The sequence below is a fragment of the Myxine glutinosa genome, chromosome 12 (genome assembly GCF_964187855.1).
Source record: "Myxine glutinosa chromosome 12, kmMyxGlut1.1, whole genome shotgun sequence".
NCBI lineage: Eukaryota > Metazoa > Chordata > Myxini > Myxiniformes > Myxinidae > Myxine > Myxine glutinosa.
Genome location: NC_136272.1, coordinates 105,401,941 through 105,417,824, shown reverse-complemented (window position 1 = coordinate 105,417,824; position 15,884 = coordinate 105,401,941). Strand labels below are relative to the sequence as shown.

General features: G+C 50.2%; 1 protein-coding gene across 3 annotated transcripts in view; it reads right to left on the bottom strand.

Annotated features, from left to right (window-relative positions):
* The window catches only part of ARHGEF17 (Rho guanine nucleotide exchange factor 17), a 143,667-nt gene that overhangs the window by 49,415 nt on the left and 78,368 nt on the right, over positions 1-15,884 (bottom strand). For all 3 annotated transcript variants that reach the window (XM_068132298.2, XM_068132299.2, XM_078766164.1), the window contains exons 2-3: positions 2,673-2,750; positions 316-498 (exon numbers count right to left, since the gene is read on the bottom strand). In XM_068132298.2, coding sequence (XP_067988399.2) covers positions 316-498; positions 2,673-2,750 — 261 coding nt within the window. The remainder of the gene's footprint in view (positions 1-315; positions 499-2,672; positions 2,751-15,884) is intronic.

The following is a 15,884-nucleotide window of genomic DNA, read 5'->3' as shown; positions in this document are numbered from 1 at the left end:
TGGCAAATGGATGGATGAAAGGCGCTTTTGGCTGATACACGCGAGTGCAGGAATGGTGTATACATTTTCTCGGACAAGATTCGTTGACATTCCAACATCTCGGAGCTGCCATTCTGTCGCCACTGGCTGCGTCATGCCAAACAAACAAGGTCTAGCTTCCACACCGTGAACTGCTGCCTATTAGCACCCCCCTTCCCGACCTCGAACCTCGCCATTCCCTCCTTCCTCGCTAAACCTCTTAGCTCTGGCATGAGCGACGTACTGGAGGCTTATCAGCAAAGGTTATTCAACACTGGAAGTAGATTATCGTCTCACCGATTCAGTTATGAGATCTCCAACAGTCTGCCGGTCATGCCAGCATTGCACACAGCCGGCAACACGATCCAGGAATTCCTCATGATGGCCCAGGATCTCTGGGATCTGGTAGAACATGTCGTCAACCAGCGCGGGGTCGCACAGGCCCGTGTTCTCTGTCTGTTTTAGTGGTCTCAGGTAGCCCTACGGTAGGGCAACAGTGAAGAGGCATGACGTCCACAATGACCTTTTAGCATTCCTGACATTTTTATCCAACTTCTGTAACTTATAATTGCAAAACAAACATACAGAACGGGACATTCAGCACTGCAGAACATAAAACATGAACAGCACTCGGTGGAGAGCATGCCTCCGCCAGGCTGAACAGTTTACGTTTTGTATCCCACTGATAGACCGGATCTGCATCCAGACATCAACCAAAATCTAATCGGCTTGTCCTTGTCACACACTGAAACTGTCCACTACGTTTTGTCTGAATCCGTCGACAACATGCTGAGATATCTTTCTCACAGACAGACAGACAAACAGGAGTGAAAGCATAACCTCCGTCCACCTTTGGTGGCGGAGTTAATTCACGTGACCAGAAACCTTTATGTCAAACTCCATGAGATTATACCACATCAGCAATCTCAGGCACACTTTCATATTGAGGTTTTGAGAGAATAGGAGGAGGAAGGCAAAGGGTGCGCGGGAGAGTCGGAAGAGATGCGAAACGAAAATTACTATTTCAAAACCAAGGGTGCTTGGGGTACCTGAGAAGTAATGTACTTGCCTTGGAGGTGTCTAGACTGTGTTTGATTCCCATCAATACCACAAAACTGTCATCCCAATGCCAGTTCGATTTCTGACTAGGAACGGTTGCCCTGGTGTTTTCCAGACAAGGAGTGCATGTTTGGGTAATTCAAGTTCGATTTTACAATTCTGGGAGAAATCTCTGGTGGACATTAACCACCTGCAGTATGTGGTACCATGGCCAAATGCTAAATACCTGCCCTCACCCACAGTGGGTACTGCTCACCGGAATTGCCACATCCCCAGGAGTGATGCAAACCCTCAGCTAAATTCTGCACACAAACAAATAAATCCTGGTGCTTCACAAGCAGGAAGTTGCATCACGAGTATGCCGCCATTAATAAAGGATGCTAAGTTGTCTGTCTCAATTGCTACCATTCACGTGAGGTCAATGTCCCTATGTTATCTTGCATAAGCGGTAGGCCATTGGGTACTAACGCTCTGCTCAAAGTAAGAATTCCTGATACGGAAGTGGAGGGCCATTACAGCATCGGCACAGCCACACCCAAAAAATGACACACACAGTTGGTGGTGCTGTACACGTGAAAGTGGCCTCAAACCTGCAAATACATTGGTGTTGTTCTCTGTTTTTCGACTCGATCTCTACTTCAAGGTTACTTTTCTGTAGGCATACAATTTCTTTCCCTGATGTCAGAATAACGACATAAAATGAGAAAAATGTCATTTATGAAAGCGCAGCTCTGTCCCCTGCACCAGCGCTCAAGCTCGGGTGGTATTGGTGAAGCCGTTAAAACTAGGCCTCAAAAGCCAAAAAAAAAATCAAAAAGCATTGTCACCATGGCCGTCAAATCTATTGGTATGGAATTTGTTAATCTTGTATCTAAAACCGAACAAATTGCAACAGACCTAATGTGATCAAACCCTCCTCATACACCAACACTGTCAGCACTGCGGTGATAATCTGCTCCAGGCTTTGCTGCATATTTATTTTATTTTTCAATCTACGTATCCTTTTTCCAATAAGCATGATTACACAGAAAGGCAAAGCACTGTTTCAACTTCTTGAGTAACTGCTACGTAATTGTACATTCAAAACAAAGTTAGTCTGTCATGCCGACAATGGGTTGTTTTGTTTATAAAATCCAGCAAGCTCGGTATTGCTAGCCCTTCATAGGTGGGGCATGCCTGGGGATAATCTTTCCTCTTCACCTGGTCTGGCTTACACGTGATTCCAGCACACAATTAGCAGCAGACTCTTAATGCCCTTTAAGGGCAACTTGGGATTGGACACTAAAAGCCACAAGTTGAATACAGTGCAGCCAGCACCCCGATAATCCTGCAGAAGGAAGCATCAATGGAAATGAAATACATTGGGCATCTCGGCGTCTGATTCGATCTTTGATAGATATGCAGGTACAATAACAAACAAGAGCTATCCATCCATCTCATTTCTCCTTGGACCAAACGAACGGCGAATGTGCATTTCCTTTGACCCGCACTAGTCATGCTCAGGTGCCGTAACCATTTCCATCTACCTCGCATTACATAATTTGCTCCTCGACAAGGGAGATGTTGAGAGGGTGAGGATTCTGCGGCGGTTTTACCTGCACCAAGGTGCGAAGGGACTCAACGTACGAATGCTCAGTATCCAGAAGGTTCATCATCACGTGTTTTCGCATGTCCTGCACGGGTACAAGAAAAGGTCAGGGGCAGTTCAAAAGAATATTTTCTAAAACACATTTTGCTATAAAGAGTACAACACACCACACTTCCTCTCAAACACCAAGTCTGTTGATGACTTCTTCTACCCTTGTGATGCACTCCCCTTGTGAGCCACCTGTCTCTCAAAACATGTCCATCGGCAGAGTCCTTGGAGCCTTATCTACCTTGCTTCCTTAAGTCTGTTGCTGCTCACCCTATTTCTGATGGCCCTCCTGCCTCGCCCTTTCCACGAGCCTCCAAATTAGTATTTTAACAAGGTGTTCATTCAGCCATTGCTGTGTGAACTTGACCAAGGCCTGTTAATAGTTCCTTGGGCAGGTTCCCTCCTTCAGCCATCTACAGGCAAACAAATGCATTAGAACATTCCGAAGACCAAAAATCGAAATGTTTAAGAGATAAAGCCAAAGCATTTAACAAGCAAGCTCTGGATAATAAAATCTAAAAGGTAGGAGAGTATGGGAGGATAGGGGAAGAGAGGCTCAACCTGTACTTGGCCCAGCTTTTATGAGAATTCCTACAGATAGCAGCTCAAAGGGGGCACAGGGAGTAAGAATCTCAGGTGTACGGACAAGAAGAGCGTGTTGAAAATAAATTGTGCTGCAGTGACAAAGGATAGAAAGGTCTTGTCAAAACATCCCATACATCTGGGACTCCTGTGAAACCGGTGGGTCCTGACATTTGGAATGCTTCTTGAACATATATATTTCCCTTTCACGCTCCGACAACCACGGAACAAGCAACGGTGCGTTGTAGCTGAGCAAGAGAGACCGAGTCCCTGATTGCTAACAAAGAGTTGGCATCTCTCCTCGACATTGACAGATATCATTCTGCCTCTTGGAGTCCCCACGGGCCGAGAGAGATTAGGCGGGTGCATGGAGTAGCTGATCATAGATAGCCTGGTGTTGGCTTAGAGGTTAGGGTGCCGGCTTGGGATCCTAGGATCCTGGTTTTTTTTTTTTTTTTGGTTTTTTTTGTATACTGAATCGAGGCTCGTGAAAGAGCTAACATTTATTTCACAAACAAATCAACCAGACAAACAAAATATACAAAAAGAGGGAGCGGAAGACAAGATGGGGAGAGAAGGGGAAGCACACAACCACAACATTTGAGAGCAGGGAGAAGTGTGGGAGGGAGAGGGCTTGGGGGGAGGAGGCGTGGGAAGGGGGGGGGGGGGGGGGGAGAGGTATAAAACACAAGGGGACCGATATTAGCGGGGGTAGAAAAGATCAAGGTTTTGGATGGGGGAGGATAAGAGATGGTGGTGAACAACTGTTTTAAAGACCTGGAGGGTGGAGTGGGATTGAAGAGAGTGAGGGAGTTTGTTCCAGAGGCGGGAGAAGAGAGGAATGAAGGAGTGAAGGTGAGCAGAAAGTCTTGATTTTGGCAGTTTAACCATAAGAGGGTTGCAGGCAGATCTTGTGCGACCTGTAGGAATATTTGGGGGACAGAACCCCAGAGAGAGCTGGGGGGGGGCAAGGCCAGAGAGGAGTCGGTAGAAGACGGAAAGACCACCAACCTGCCTGCGGTGAGTGAGTGAAAGGCCCTTGGAGTTAGCTTCATCGCGGGAGATTCCAATGATTCTGAACGCTTTGGTTTCAACAGCGTGAAGACGAGCTAGGTGTGAGGCAGGAGCACCAGACCAGAGGGGAGAGCAGTATTCCATAGAGCTGCGGATGAAAGCCTTGTATGTGGTGAGGAGCTCAGGTGTGCCAAGGAAGGACTTCGCACGACGGAGGATGCCCAGTCGGCGACTGGCTTTGGAGGCCAGATTTGAAATGTGGTTTTCCCAGGAAAGATCATGGCAAATAGTGAGACCCAAAAGCTTGAGTTTCAGAACTTCTTGGAGAGGATTATTCAGAAAGTGGATGGGAGGGTTGTCCAGTCGGTCTTTTTGGAGAGACATCGTAAGAGTGTGAGATTTATCAGGATTGAAAGACATGTTCCATTTGTTTGCCCAGTCTGTGATTTTGTCCAGGTCTGCAGAGAGTGAGGAGGCTGCAGACTGCCGATCTGAGGGATGAGGAATGGAGCGACAGAGAGTAGAGTCATCAGCAAAGAGATAGAGAGGATTTTCAAGAGAGTCAGAGAGATCATTGATGAAGACCAGAAAAAGCACAAGGCCCAGAACACTACCTTGGGGAACTTCAGCCTGAACAGGAAGAGGAGATGAGAGAAACCCATTCAGGGCCACACGTTGACGACGACTAGAGAGGAAGTCCACCAGCCATGCGTGGAGATTTCCATGGATACCAAAGGAGGAGGGTTTGGTGAGCAGAGCAGGGTGCCAGACCGTATCGAAGGCACGTGAAATGTCGAGGGAGACAGCTCTAATTTCCTGTTTGGCGTTGAGGACCTCCATCCATTGTTGAGAAAGCAGAAGCAGCATGTCCAGAGTAGAGTGACCAGGTCTGAAACCAAATTGATGATCAGAGATCAAGCCATTGGAGAAGAGGAAAGATTTCATATCTGAAGCAATGATGGATTCCATGACTTTGTTGATAAATTGGGAGAAGGCTGATTGGTCTGTAGTTGCTAGGATCTGTTTTTGCACCATTTTTGTGCAAAGCAGTGATGTTGGCTGATTTCCAAGCAGATGGCAGATGACCCTGAGCAAAAGAGAGGGTGAAGAGAACAGAAAGAGGGAGTGAAAGAGCGGAAGAACATGATTTTAGGACCCGTGGGCTGATGCCGTCAGGACCAGTTGCAGAATCAGAGTCGAGGGTTGACAGAAACTTTTCCACCTTGTCAGGAGGAAAGGACACAGAGTCCAGGAGCAGCTGGGTACGACTGGGTACGGTGGGTACAGAGAGGAATGGGTTTGGGACACAAGATTTAGAGGCAAACAGAGTTGAGTCATTCAGCTTTTTCACGTGCGGAGTCAGCCATTAAGCCGTTTGAGGTGAGGGAGGGGATGGAGGGGGGAACAAACACCAGAAACAGATTTGACCAGATGCCACCAGGATTTGGAAGAGGGAGACAGATAAGAGAGTTCGGTCTTGAGAACGGTGAGATATTGTTTCCTGGCTCTCCTGAGGAGGAGATTTGTTTGGAGATTTGGAGATTTGATTTGGAGATTTGGAGAGATTTGGAGAGGAGAGAGAGGAGATTTGGAGAAACAACACACTTGTTTCGGGCTTTGTGAAAGGAAATGAGATTTCCTTCCGTTGGATTTGCTTTCCAGGAGACGAAAGCAAGTTGTTTCAGGGCAACAGCCTCACCACAAGATTCCGTGTACCATGGACGGCAGGAAGGGTATGACAAGTGAAGACGAGATGGTATAAATCTGTGCATGAGAGAGAGCAATTTACTTTGAAAGAATTCCCAGGATGAGTTGATGTCAGAGGCGGTAGAGATGGGAGACCAGTCCAGATGATTGATGGCTGCTTGAAGACCGTGCCAGTTGGCCTGAGTGAAATGCCAGACTCGTCGACGCTGAGGAGGCTCTCTGAGAATGGTCAGAGAGATGTCCACTTTGACAAGCACATGATCAGATGAGCCGATTGGAGCAGAAGAAGAGCAGCAGACATTTTCAGGGAAGTTTGCCATAACCAAATCCAGAAGAGAAGATGCTCCGTTGACTGAGATCCGGGTCGGGAAATTGACAGATTGTGTCAGTCCCAGTGAGTCGCAGAAGTCCTTTGCTGAAGAGCCATGGCTGGTGAGAGAGGTACCCACCCCCAGCCAACTGGCATGGTGACAATTGAAATCACCACATATGAGGAAGAGAGAGTTGGGATGGGTAGATAGAGGTTGGTCCATATTATCAGACAGTGAGATGTAGATGGAGTCATCGCTGTTTGGTGGACGGTACAACACACATATGAACAAAAGGTGGGAGCGAAGGGGAAGCCGTAGCCAAAGGTATTCCTGGGGGTGAGGTGGAGAGAGGGCAGTGGAGGGCGAGTGAGGAAGAGAGTTTTTTATAAAGATAGCAACCCCACCTCCAGGACGAGGCTCAGGTCTATCATACCGGAGGAGGGAGTAACCTGGGAGAGATACCAAGGCATCAGAGACATCATGAAGGAGGAAAGTTTCTGTTAAGCAGATCACATCTGGTTTGTCAGAAGCAACCTGTATGGAGAGGTCAGTCAAGTTTGAGCGAAGGCCCCGGATGTTTGAGGTCCATACCGTTAATGAAGAGGAAGGGGGAGCATCGGGTCCAGAACAGGGGGGGGGAGGGGTAGGGTAAGATGTGGAAGAGGAGGAAGAGGTAGGGAGAGCTGTTGAAGGTGTGTCAGAGATTTCAGAGATTTCAGAATAGCTTGGAGAAAGGGAAGAATGGGGCGGACAAAAGGTTTGATGGAGATTGGGTGAGGCACAGTGAGGTGTTATTTGAGGAGGGGGAAGAGCGAGGCAGAAGGTTTGGGGAGATGAAGGTGAAAGTTGGAAGGGGGAAGAAGCAGGGAGGATGCTTTGAGGAGGAGGGGTGAGAAGGGAGTCTAGGAGGGGAGGAGCGAGGGAGAGTCTCGGAGGGGAGGGGTGTGGGGGGAGTTTAGGAGGGAGGGGAGGGAAGGGGCAAGGGGGGAGATTTGAAAGGGATGGGTGATGGGGAGGATTTGGAGGGGAGGGGTGAGATTGGATTTTGAAAAGTGTACGATTCATGGGAAACGAACATTTTTTGCAAAATGAGTTTGAGACCTTCGAGTCAAAAATACGTTTGAGGACACTGGAGGAGGGGTGGAGTTCTGGATAGTTTAGGGAATGTAGAAAGGAGGAACTGTAAGAGATGGTATTATATATATATTTTTTGGAATGAATAGATTTGGTGAGCAAGACGAAAGCATCCTTTTGTAGGAAAAGAAGAAAAGGGTGTTATAATATATGAGAGAAAATAGTTGTTCAGGGGAGAGATTATACATTTCTAGCCGCGTGATCGCGAACGAAGAACGAACGAACAAAAAGAAGAACAAATAAACGAATAAGACCTGGGAAGGGAAAAAAATTTTGGGGTTTTTTTTTTTTTTTTGTGAGTACAGATATTAAACAAGGAGGTACGGGGTGAACGACTGGTACGAAACAGAGAACGAAAATAATTTCAGCACATTCGACGAATCGCTGAGAGAAAAAACCACAAGGTCGGAGACGGTACGGTAGTCTAAGCCTACGAGTACTAGGCCGCAGAATACTCGATACCATTAACCGACGATTGTGTATACATGTACGAAAAATTAGCACCGAAAATTTTCCAAAAGATACGCTATAGGTACACACACCGAAAGATAGATACAGTCTCGACAAAAACACGATTGTGATAGATCACTTAGCTTCGAGAGCGTGAGCGCATGGAGCAGCTTCGAAAAGACGTGACCTCGCCATGATCTCGCGAGATCTCCCCCGGAGGGCCTCGTGCAGGGGGCGCAGGAGCTGGGCGATGCGGGGCAGGAAACGGTGAACTCTGAGGTGAACTGGGGGCCGCGGTCGGACAAGATGTCCGAGGGGGCGCCGAACCGGGCAACCCAGGTGGCGATGAACGCCTGCGCGACGTCCGCCGCCGTCGTCGCCGCCAAAGGCACGGCCTCCGGGCCACCGGGTGGTGCGGTCCACCATGGTGAGGACGTGGGTGAAACCCCGCGAGGGGGGCAGAGGTCCCACCAAGTCCACGTGAACGTGGTCGAACCGACGTTCGGGCACAGTAAACGGGGCCAACAGGGCCTGGGTGTGGCGGTGCACCTTCGCGCGCTGGCACGCGAGGCACGTCCTGGTCCAATCGCGGATGGTCTTCCGGAGGCCATGCCAGATGAACTTGTCGGCGAGCAGCCTCTGGGAGGCCTTCGTGCCCGGGTGGGACAGGCCGTGGATGGCGTCAAAAACCCGGCGCTGCCAACCCGCGGGCATGATGGGGCGAGGCCGGCCGAGGGAGACGTCGCACAAGAGGGCCGTGCCCGCGCCGTCGAACGGCACCTCGGTGACGCGGAGGCCCGTGACGGCGGTCTGCAAGACCTGGACGGCGGGGTCGGCAGTCTGGTCCGCCGCCATCCGGGCATAGTCGATCCCGAGGTGGACCGCGTGGGCGACGGACCGGGAAAGGCAATCCGCCACCGGGTTGTCCTTCCCCGCGACGTGCCGGATGTCCGTCGTGTACTCGGACACGGCCGAGAGGTGACGCTGCTCCCGGGCCGACCACGGCTCGGCGACCTTGGCCATCGCGAAGACCAGGGGCTTGTGGTCGACGAAGGCCGTGAACGAACGGCCCTCGAGCAGATGGCGGAAATGCCGGACCGCCAGGTGAAGCCCGAGGAGCTCGCGGTCGAAGGTACTGTACCGCCGTTCGTGCGGGCGAAGCTGCCGGCTGAAAAACGCCAGCGGCTGCCAAGCTCCCTTCACCCATTGCTCGTGCACCGCGCCCACTGCGTAGTCCGACGCGTCGGTGGTGAGGGACTGAGGGCGATCGGTGCATCGGGCGCCGGGTGCGCGAGCATGGTGGCGTTAGCCAAGGCGAGCTTCGCGCCCGCGAACGCCGCGTCCATCGGCTCAGTCCAAGCAACGTCACCTTTGCCCGGCTTCCCCCGGAGGGCCTCGTGCAGGGGGCGCAGGAGCTGGGCGACGCGGGGCAGGAAACGGTGGTAAAAGTTCACCATGCCCAGGAACTCCTGGAGCCCCGTGATCATGCGGGGGCGCGGAAACCCCCTGACCGCCTCCACCTTGGCCGGTAAGGGGATGGCCCCGTGCCTGGTGACGCGGTGTCCCAAAAAGTCGATTTCGGCGATGCCGAACCGGCACTTGGCGGGGTTGATGATCAGGCCATGCTGGCCCAGGCATTTGAAGAGCGTGCGGAGATGGCGGAGGTGCTCCTCACGGGCCACGCTTGCGACGAGGATGTCGTCCAGGTAGACATAAACGAAATCCAAGTCGCGCAAGACGTTGTCCATCAGCCGCTGGAACGCCTGAGCCGCATTCTTCAACCCGAAGGGCATCCGCAGAAACTCGAAGAGGCCGAATGGTGTAATGACGGCCGTCTTCGGTATGTCCTCCGGCCTGATGGGGACCTGGTGGTATCCGCGGATGAGGTCCACCTTGGAAAAGAGGGACATTTTCACCAACCGGGCGGAAAAGTCCTGGATGTGAGGAACCGGGTAGCGGTTGGGGGTGGTAGCATCGTTGAGGCGGCGGTAGTCCCCGCACGGCCGCCATCCCCCGCCGGGCTTCGGCACGATGTGCAGCGGCGATGCCCAAGCGCTCTTGGAGCGCCGCACGATGCCCAGCCGCTCCAGCGTAGCGAAATCCGCTTTTGCCACCGTGAGCTTCGTCGGCTCGAGGCGGCGTGCCCGGGCGTAGACCGGTGGCCCGACGGTGGGGATGTGATGCTCCACCCCGTGCTTGACGGCCACCGCCGAGAAGGTGGGCCACATGAGGGCCGGGAAACTGGCGAGGAGGCGGGTAAAGTCATCCGCTGCCGGAAGCGTACAAACCAAACTCGCCGGGACGGAACCGTTTAGCAAGCCACTTGGTGAGCCGCTCAACGAGCTGCTCAGCGAACAAGCGAGTGAGCTAAAGGTTTCGGCCTGGATGAGGCGTGTGTGCTTTATGTCGACCAGCAACCCATTTGCACATAGGAAGTCCGCACCGAGCAATGCCACGGGCATGCTGGCGGTTACGAACGTCCATTGAAAGCGCTGCCCTCCAAACCGCAGGGAGAGGCAGCGCTTCCTGAATGTGCGTATTGGTGTACCGTTGGCTGCAAGCAACGCGGGGCCCCGGCCCGCGGTTCGCTTGTCGGACGTGTGGGCTGGGATGACGCTTACCTGCGCTCCTGTATCGCAGAGGAAACGGCGCCCGGACAAGGTGTCCGTGATAAATAGGAGGCTGCCAGAATGGCTGACGCTCAGGGCCGCTACCGAGCACCGGCTCGGTCGTTTCCCGACTTGCCAAACGAGCACGGCGGGCAACACCTCTTAGCCTTGTGGCCGAACCTGGCGTGGAAACTGCACCAGGTTTGCGGTGGAGTCGGAGGCCGCGGCTTTCGCAGCTGCGGTGGTGGTGGGCGGGGCGTGGTGGCGGCCACGAGGTGTGCATCCGCATCATCCTCGGGATCCACGACGGCCGCACCGAAACTCGCCCGCGTGTCACAAGCCGCGAAGAACTTGTCGGCCTCGACGGCCAGAGACGAGGGTGAGACGGCCTCGAAGAACTTGTCGGCCTCGACGAGGATGAGACGCGTGGTAGTAACGCGTCTCATCCTCGTGATGCCTCGGGTTCCCTTATTTTGGAACCGGCCAACGCGAGGCGTACCTGCGCCGGTAGCTGGCGTAGAAAGAGCGCCCGGAATAAAAAATCTGGGGCTTTGTCACCCAGCAACGACAGCATGTAATCCATCCGCACCGATGGTCATGTGTCGCCGAGTCTGGGAAGGTCCAGGAGGTGGTCGGCCCGTTCGCACTCCGTGAGGCCAAAACGTGGCGATGAGGAGGCGTTTGAGCGCCTCGTACCTGTGGTCGGCCGGCGGGTTCCGCAGGACGGACACGACTCGGGCGGCTGTGCCGGGCCCCAGGGCGGCAATCACGTGGTAACGCGTCTCATCCGCCGTGATGCCTCGAAGCTGGAACTGTGCCTCGGCCTGCACGAACCATACCTCGGCCTGGGCTTCCCAAAACTCAGGGAGCTTTACCGCGACCGCGTTGTTTGCCATGGCGCATTCTGTGGTCAGCGACGGCTGAACCAAATCGGGGTCACCAGTGTAGTGCGGTGCTATATGCACGACTTGTTTGCCAGAAAAGGTAAGCAACAACGCGTAGGATCCAAAGAGTCTTTATTACAAAGCTCAAACTGTAGCACTGACTTGCTCGGGGCTGCGAGCCCCGTGTATATCCCGAGGCCACGCCTACCCCTCGGGCGTGGCCGACACCCTCTTGGTGCGCGGAATGATGTCACCGCGCCAGCGAGCCATCGTGTCCGCCACACTATATTAAAGTTGTTCTATAGAAACGGTCCGAGAGTTCTATAGAAACTCTATTGGACTGTTCTATAGGATGTCTATAAGACTTCTATAGAAACATTTTTATGGAATCTTTATAGTTTAGGAGTTGCGGAAGGCGAGAAGACGAGGCCATTTCGTAGGGTTCGAAGCTCGTTTATTCGTACAGAAATCTCCAGCACACTGATCGCGAACGGAAGTGGTACAGCTTTTATAAAGCCAAAACACTCTTCGGAGGGCGTGGCTCCAACAACCGCGCGTGCGTCACGTCCACACAACCAAAAGCCCCACAGGCCCGTGCACGTGGATTATGACCAAATAAGGTAACCGCTACATGCAAATAAGGTAACCGCCACATGCGAATAAGTTAACCGCGACATGCGAATAAGTTAACCGCGACATGCGAATAAGTTAACCGCGACATGCGAATAAGTTAACCGCGACATGCGAATAAGGTAACCGCTACAATAGAACATTTTTTGCAGGGTAACCTCCGTTCTCGCGGGGCAAATGGCCTTAAAACGATCATTCATTCATGTGCAGTTCGTCGATGTAGTTTTGCATCATTGCTCGGAGCATGGCTGCGCCGTTGATGCAATGCCCCCTGCAAGTTACCTGTGCCTGTGATGCAGTAACCCCTGGAGGCTAGAGCAGGGATTTGTAATTTGTTTGGGATGCCGGCGATGGCTCGCCTACTCTTCGAGAAAGACACCGTGGGCTCCTTAACGTCCACCAACTTATGCTAGCAAATTGGACACCTTGGGTGTGTTCCATTAATTAATCAGCTTACTTTATTCAAAGCACTTAAGCAATTACTCCAACAGAACGGAGTGCTCCGCTCTGCTTAACAACATGGCGGTTTCCATGTAAACAACGCTATCGTGGCTGTTTGGTCCATGTTTTTCAGTTTTACTCGATCCTTTTATTGCACAATTTCCCCAAACAAATGTACTAGTACCCGACTGCAAAGCCGCAATGAGCCAGCGAAGCCAAAGCCTCTTGCCACTATTTTACCCATCACTATGGCATCAGTAGGTTAGGTAGTTGGTAGTAGGTAGGTGTAGTAGGTACTGTACCTGGTAAGACTTGGTAAAAGAGAAGAGCAGACAGTCCTCCCCAATACCTACATACAATAAATGTCACAAGAAGCTGAAGGAAGTAACTATACTGCTCTCCCCTCTGGGCTGGTGCTCCTGCCTCACACCTAGCTCGTCTTCACGCTGTTGAAAGCAAAGCATTCAGAATCATTGGAATCTCCCGCGATGAAGCTAACTCCAAGGGCCTCTCACTCACTCACCGCAGGCAGGTTGGTGGTCTTTCCGTCTTCTACCGACTCCTCTCTGGCCTTGCCCCCCCAGCTCTCTCTGGGCTCTGTCCCGCAAATATTCCTACAGGTCGCACAAGATCTGCCTGCAACCCTCTTATGGTTAAACTGCCAAAATCAAGACTCTCTGCTCACCTTCACTCCTTCATTCCTCTTTTCTCCCGCCTCTGGAACAAACTCCCTCACTCTCTTCAATCCCACTCCACCCTCCAGGTCTTTAAAACAGCTGTTCACCACCATCTCTTATCTTCTCCCATCCAAAACCTTGATCTTTTCTATCCCCAATAATTTCACCCCAATTCCACTTTTTGAAATACCAACTTCTGTCCTGGAAGTCCTTGGTGTCCTTGTGTTTTATACTTCTCCCACCCCCCCCCCCCCCTCCCTTCCCACGCCTCCTCCCCCCAAGCCCTCTCCCTCCCACACATCTCCCTGCTCTTAAATGTTGTGTGCTCTCAAGTGTTTGTGTGCTTCCCATTCTCTTGTCTTCCGCTCCCTCTTTTTATATATTTTGTTTGTCTGGTTGATTTGTTTGTGAAGTAAATGTCAGCTCTTCCACGAGCCTCGATTCAGTATACAAAACAAAACAAACAAAAAAAATAAATAGGATGTGCTAGCTTAAGGCCTATTTTAAGAAATTTTAACTGGGCTTAATATACGTTTTCACAGTATGTGTGTCGTCTTCTAACTTCAGTCGCTGTCAGGACTGGTTCTCTCCGGGCACTGCGGCTTCCTCCACCAGAAGAAGTTAGCTTGCAGTAAGATCAGTGCCGACAAATCAGACGATAGCGCCGTTTCAACGGCAATGTGTGACTGTCGTTAATCAAACCGTGTCGATGGCGCTGATTGGCTGACCTAAGCTGATCGCTGATTGGTCACCTCACAAAATTTCACAAATTCAGACCTAAAATGACACCATTTGCATTCTGGATGAGATTAAAATTGATAAAATTTACTTCTTGATTAATTCGGTGAATTCCGTCTCAACTTCGGATATTTCCGACCGTGAAAAATTACCCCCCTACGGCCGCGAGATTTCTAAAAAATAATTCTTCGTCAATTTTAGAATATTTGATGCCGTTTTCACCCTCGAAACGCATAATAAGCTTTTTTGAAGTATTTTTTCAAATGCTCGAATCTCATTGGTTCCGGTGTTTGGTGACGATTTTCGTTGAAGATAACGAGGTTGGTCTTAAAGTATTTTAATTACAAATTAGAGGTGCAAAAGATAGTGAATCAAACAAAGACGGGTGAAACAAACTCCTATTGAACTTTTTCGCAATTTTTTATGCATACTTCCGCATCCGGAAGATGGCGGCCTCCATTGAGTGATTTGGTTTTTGAAATATTTTTTCAAATGCTCGAATCTCATTGGTTCCGGTGTTTGGTGACGATTTTCGTTGAAGATAACCAGGCCCGTGTGGGTCGAGGTTGGTCTTAAAGTATTTTAATTACAAATTAGAGGTGCATAAGATTGTGAATCAAACAAAGACGGGTGAAACAAACTCCTATTGAACTTTTTCGCAATTTGTTATGCATACTTCCGCATCCGTAAGATGGCGGCCTCCATTGAGCGATTTGGTGCGTCAAAGCTTCGAAATTCTCAAGCCAAGGGATCCAGCATAATCTGGTTTTTCAATATAATACGTACGCGTTCATTGACAACACTGGCTTCGCCGGCTACTAGTACCCGACTGCAAAGCCGCAATGAGCCGACGAAGCCAAAGCCTCTTGCCACTATTTTACCCATCACTATGGCATCAGTAGGTTAGGTAGTTGGTAGTAGGTAGGTGTAGTCGGTACCGCACCTAGTTCAAAATGACACCATTTGCATTCTGGATGAGATTAATATTTATAAAATTTCCATCTTGATTAATTCGGTGAATTCCGTCTCAACTTCGGATATTTCCGGCCGTGAAAAACTATCACCTACGGCCGCAAGATTTCTAAAAAATAATTCTTCGTCAATTTTTGAATATTTGACGCCGTTTTCAGCGTCCGAAATGTGGTAAAAAGCTTTTTTGAAATATTTTTTCAAATGCTCGAATCTCATTGGTTCCGGTAATTGGTGACGATTTTCGTTTAAGATAACCAGGGCCCGTGTGGGCCCGAGGAACGAGGTTGGTCTTAAAGTATTTTAATTACAAATTAGAGGTGCATAAGATTGTGAATCAAACAAAGACGGGTGAAACAAACTCCTATTGAACTTTTCGCAATTTTTTAATGCATACTTCTGCATCCGGAAGATGGTGGCCTCCATTGAGTGATTTGGTTTTAAAAATATTTTTTCAAATGCTCGCATCTCATTGGTTTCGGTGTTTGGTGACGATTTTCGTTGAAGATAACCAGGCCGTGCGGCCGAGGTTGGTCTTAAAGTATTTTAATTACAAATTAGAGGTGCATTCGATTGTGAATCAAAAAAAGACAGGTGAAACAAACTCTTGAACTTTTTTCAATTTGTTATGCATACTTCCGCATCCACAAGATGGCAGCCTCCATTGAGCGATTTGGTGCGTCAAAGCTTTGAAATTCTCAAGGGATCCAGCAAAATCTGGCTTTTCAACATAATATGTACGAGTTCATTCACAACATCGGCTTCGCCGGCTATTTTGTGAGCAGCGGCTACAGAGCACATGGAAGAGGGAAAAAAAGATAAAGAAGTAAGGAATCAGAAGGAGGACTTCCCTGCTCAGCTTATCGATACACCTACAACTGTGCTTTTTGTAGAGGGGTTTTGCATGTTTGTACATTTGAAGAATTATGATGAAAAGTATCAAAGTATTTAATGCTCGTTTCAAAAATATTATTGGTAAATATAATAGGGGTATGCCTCGAAACCTCTGTTTATCTTAACGAGCA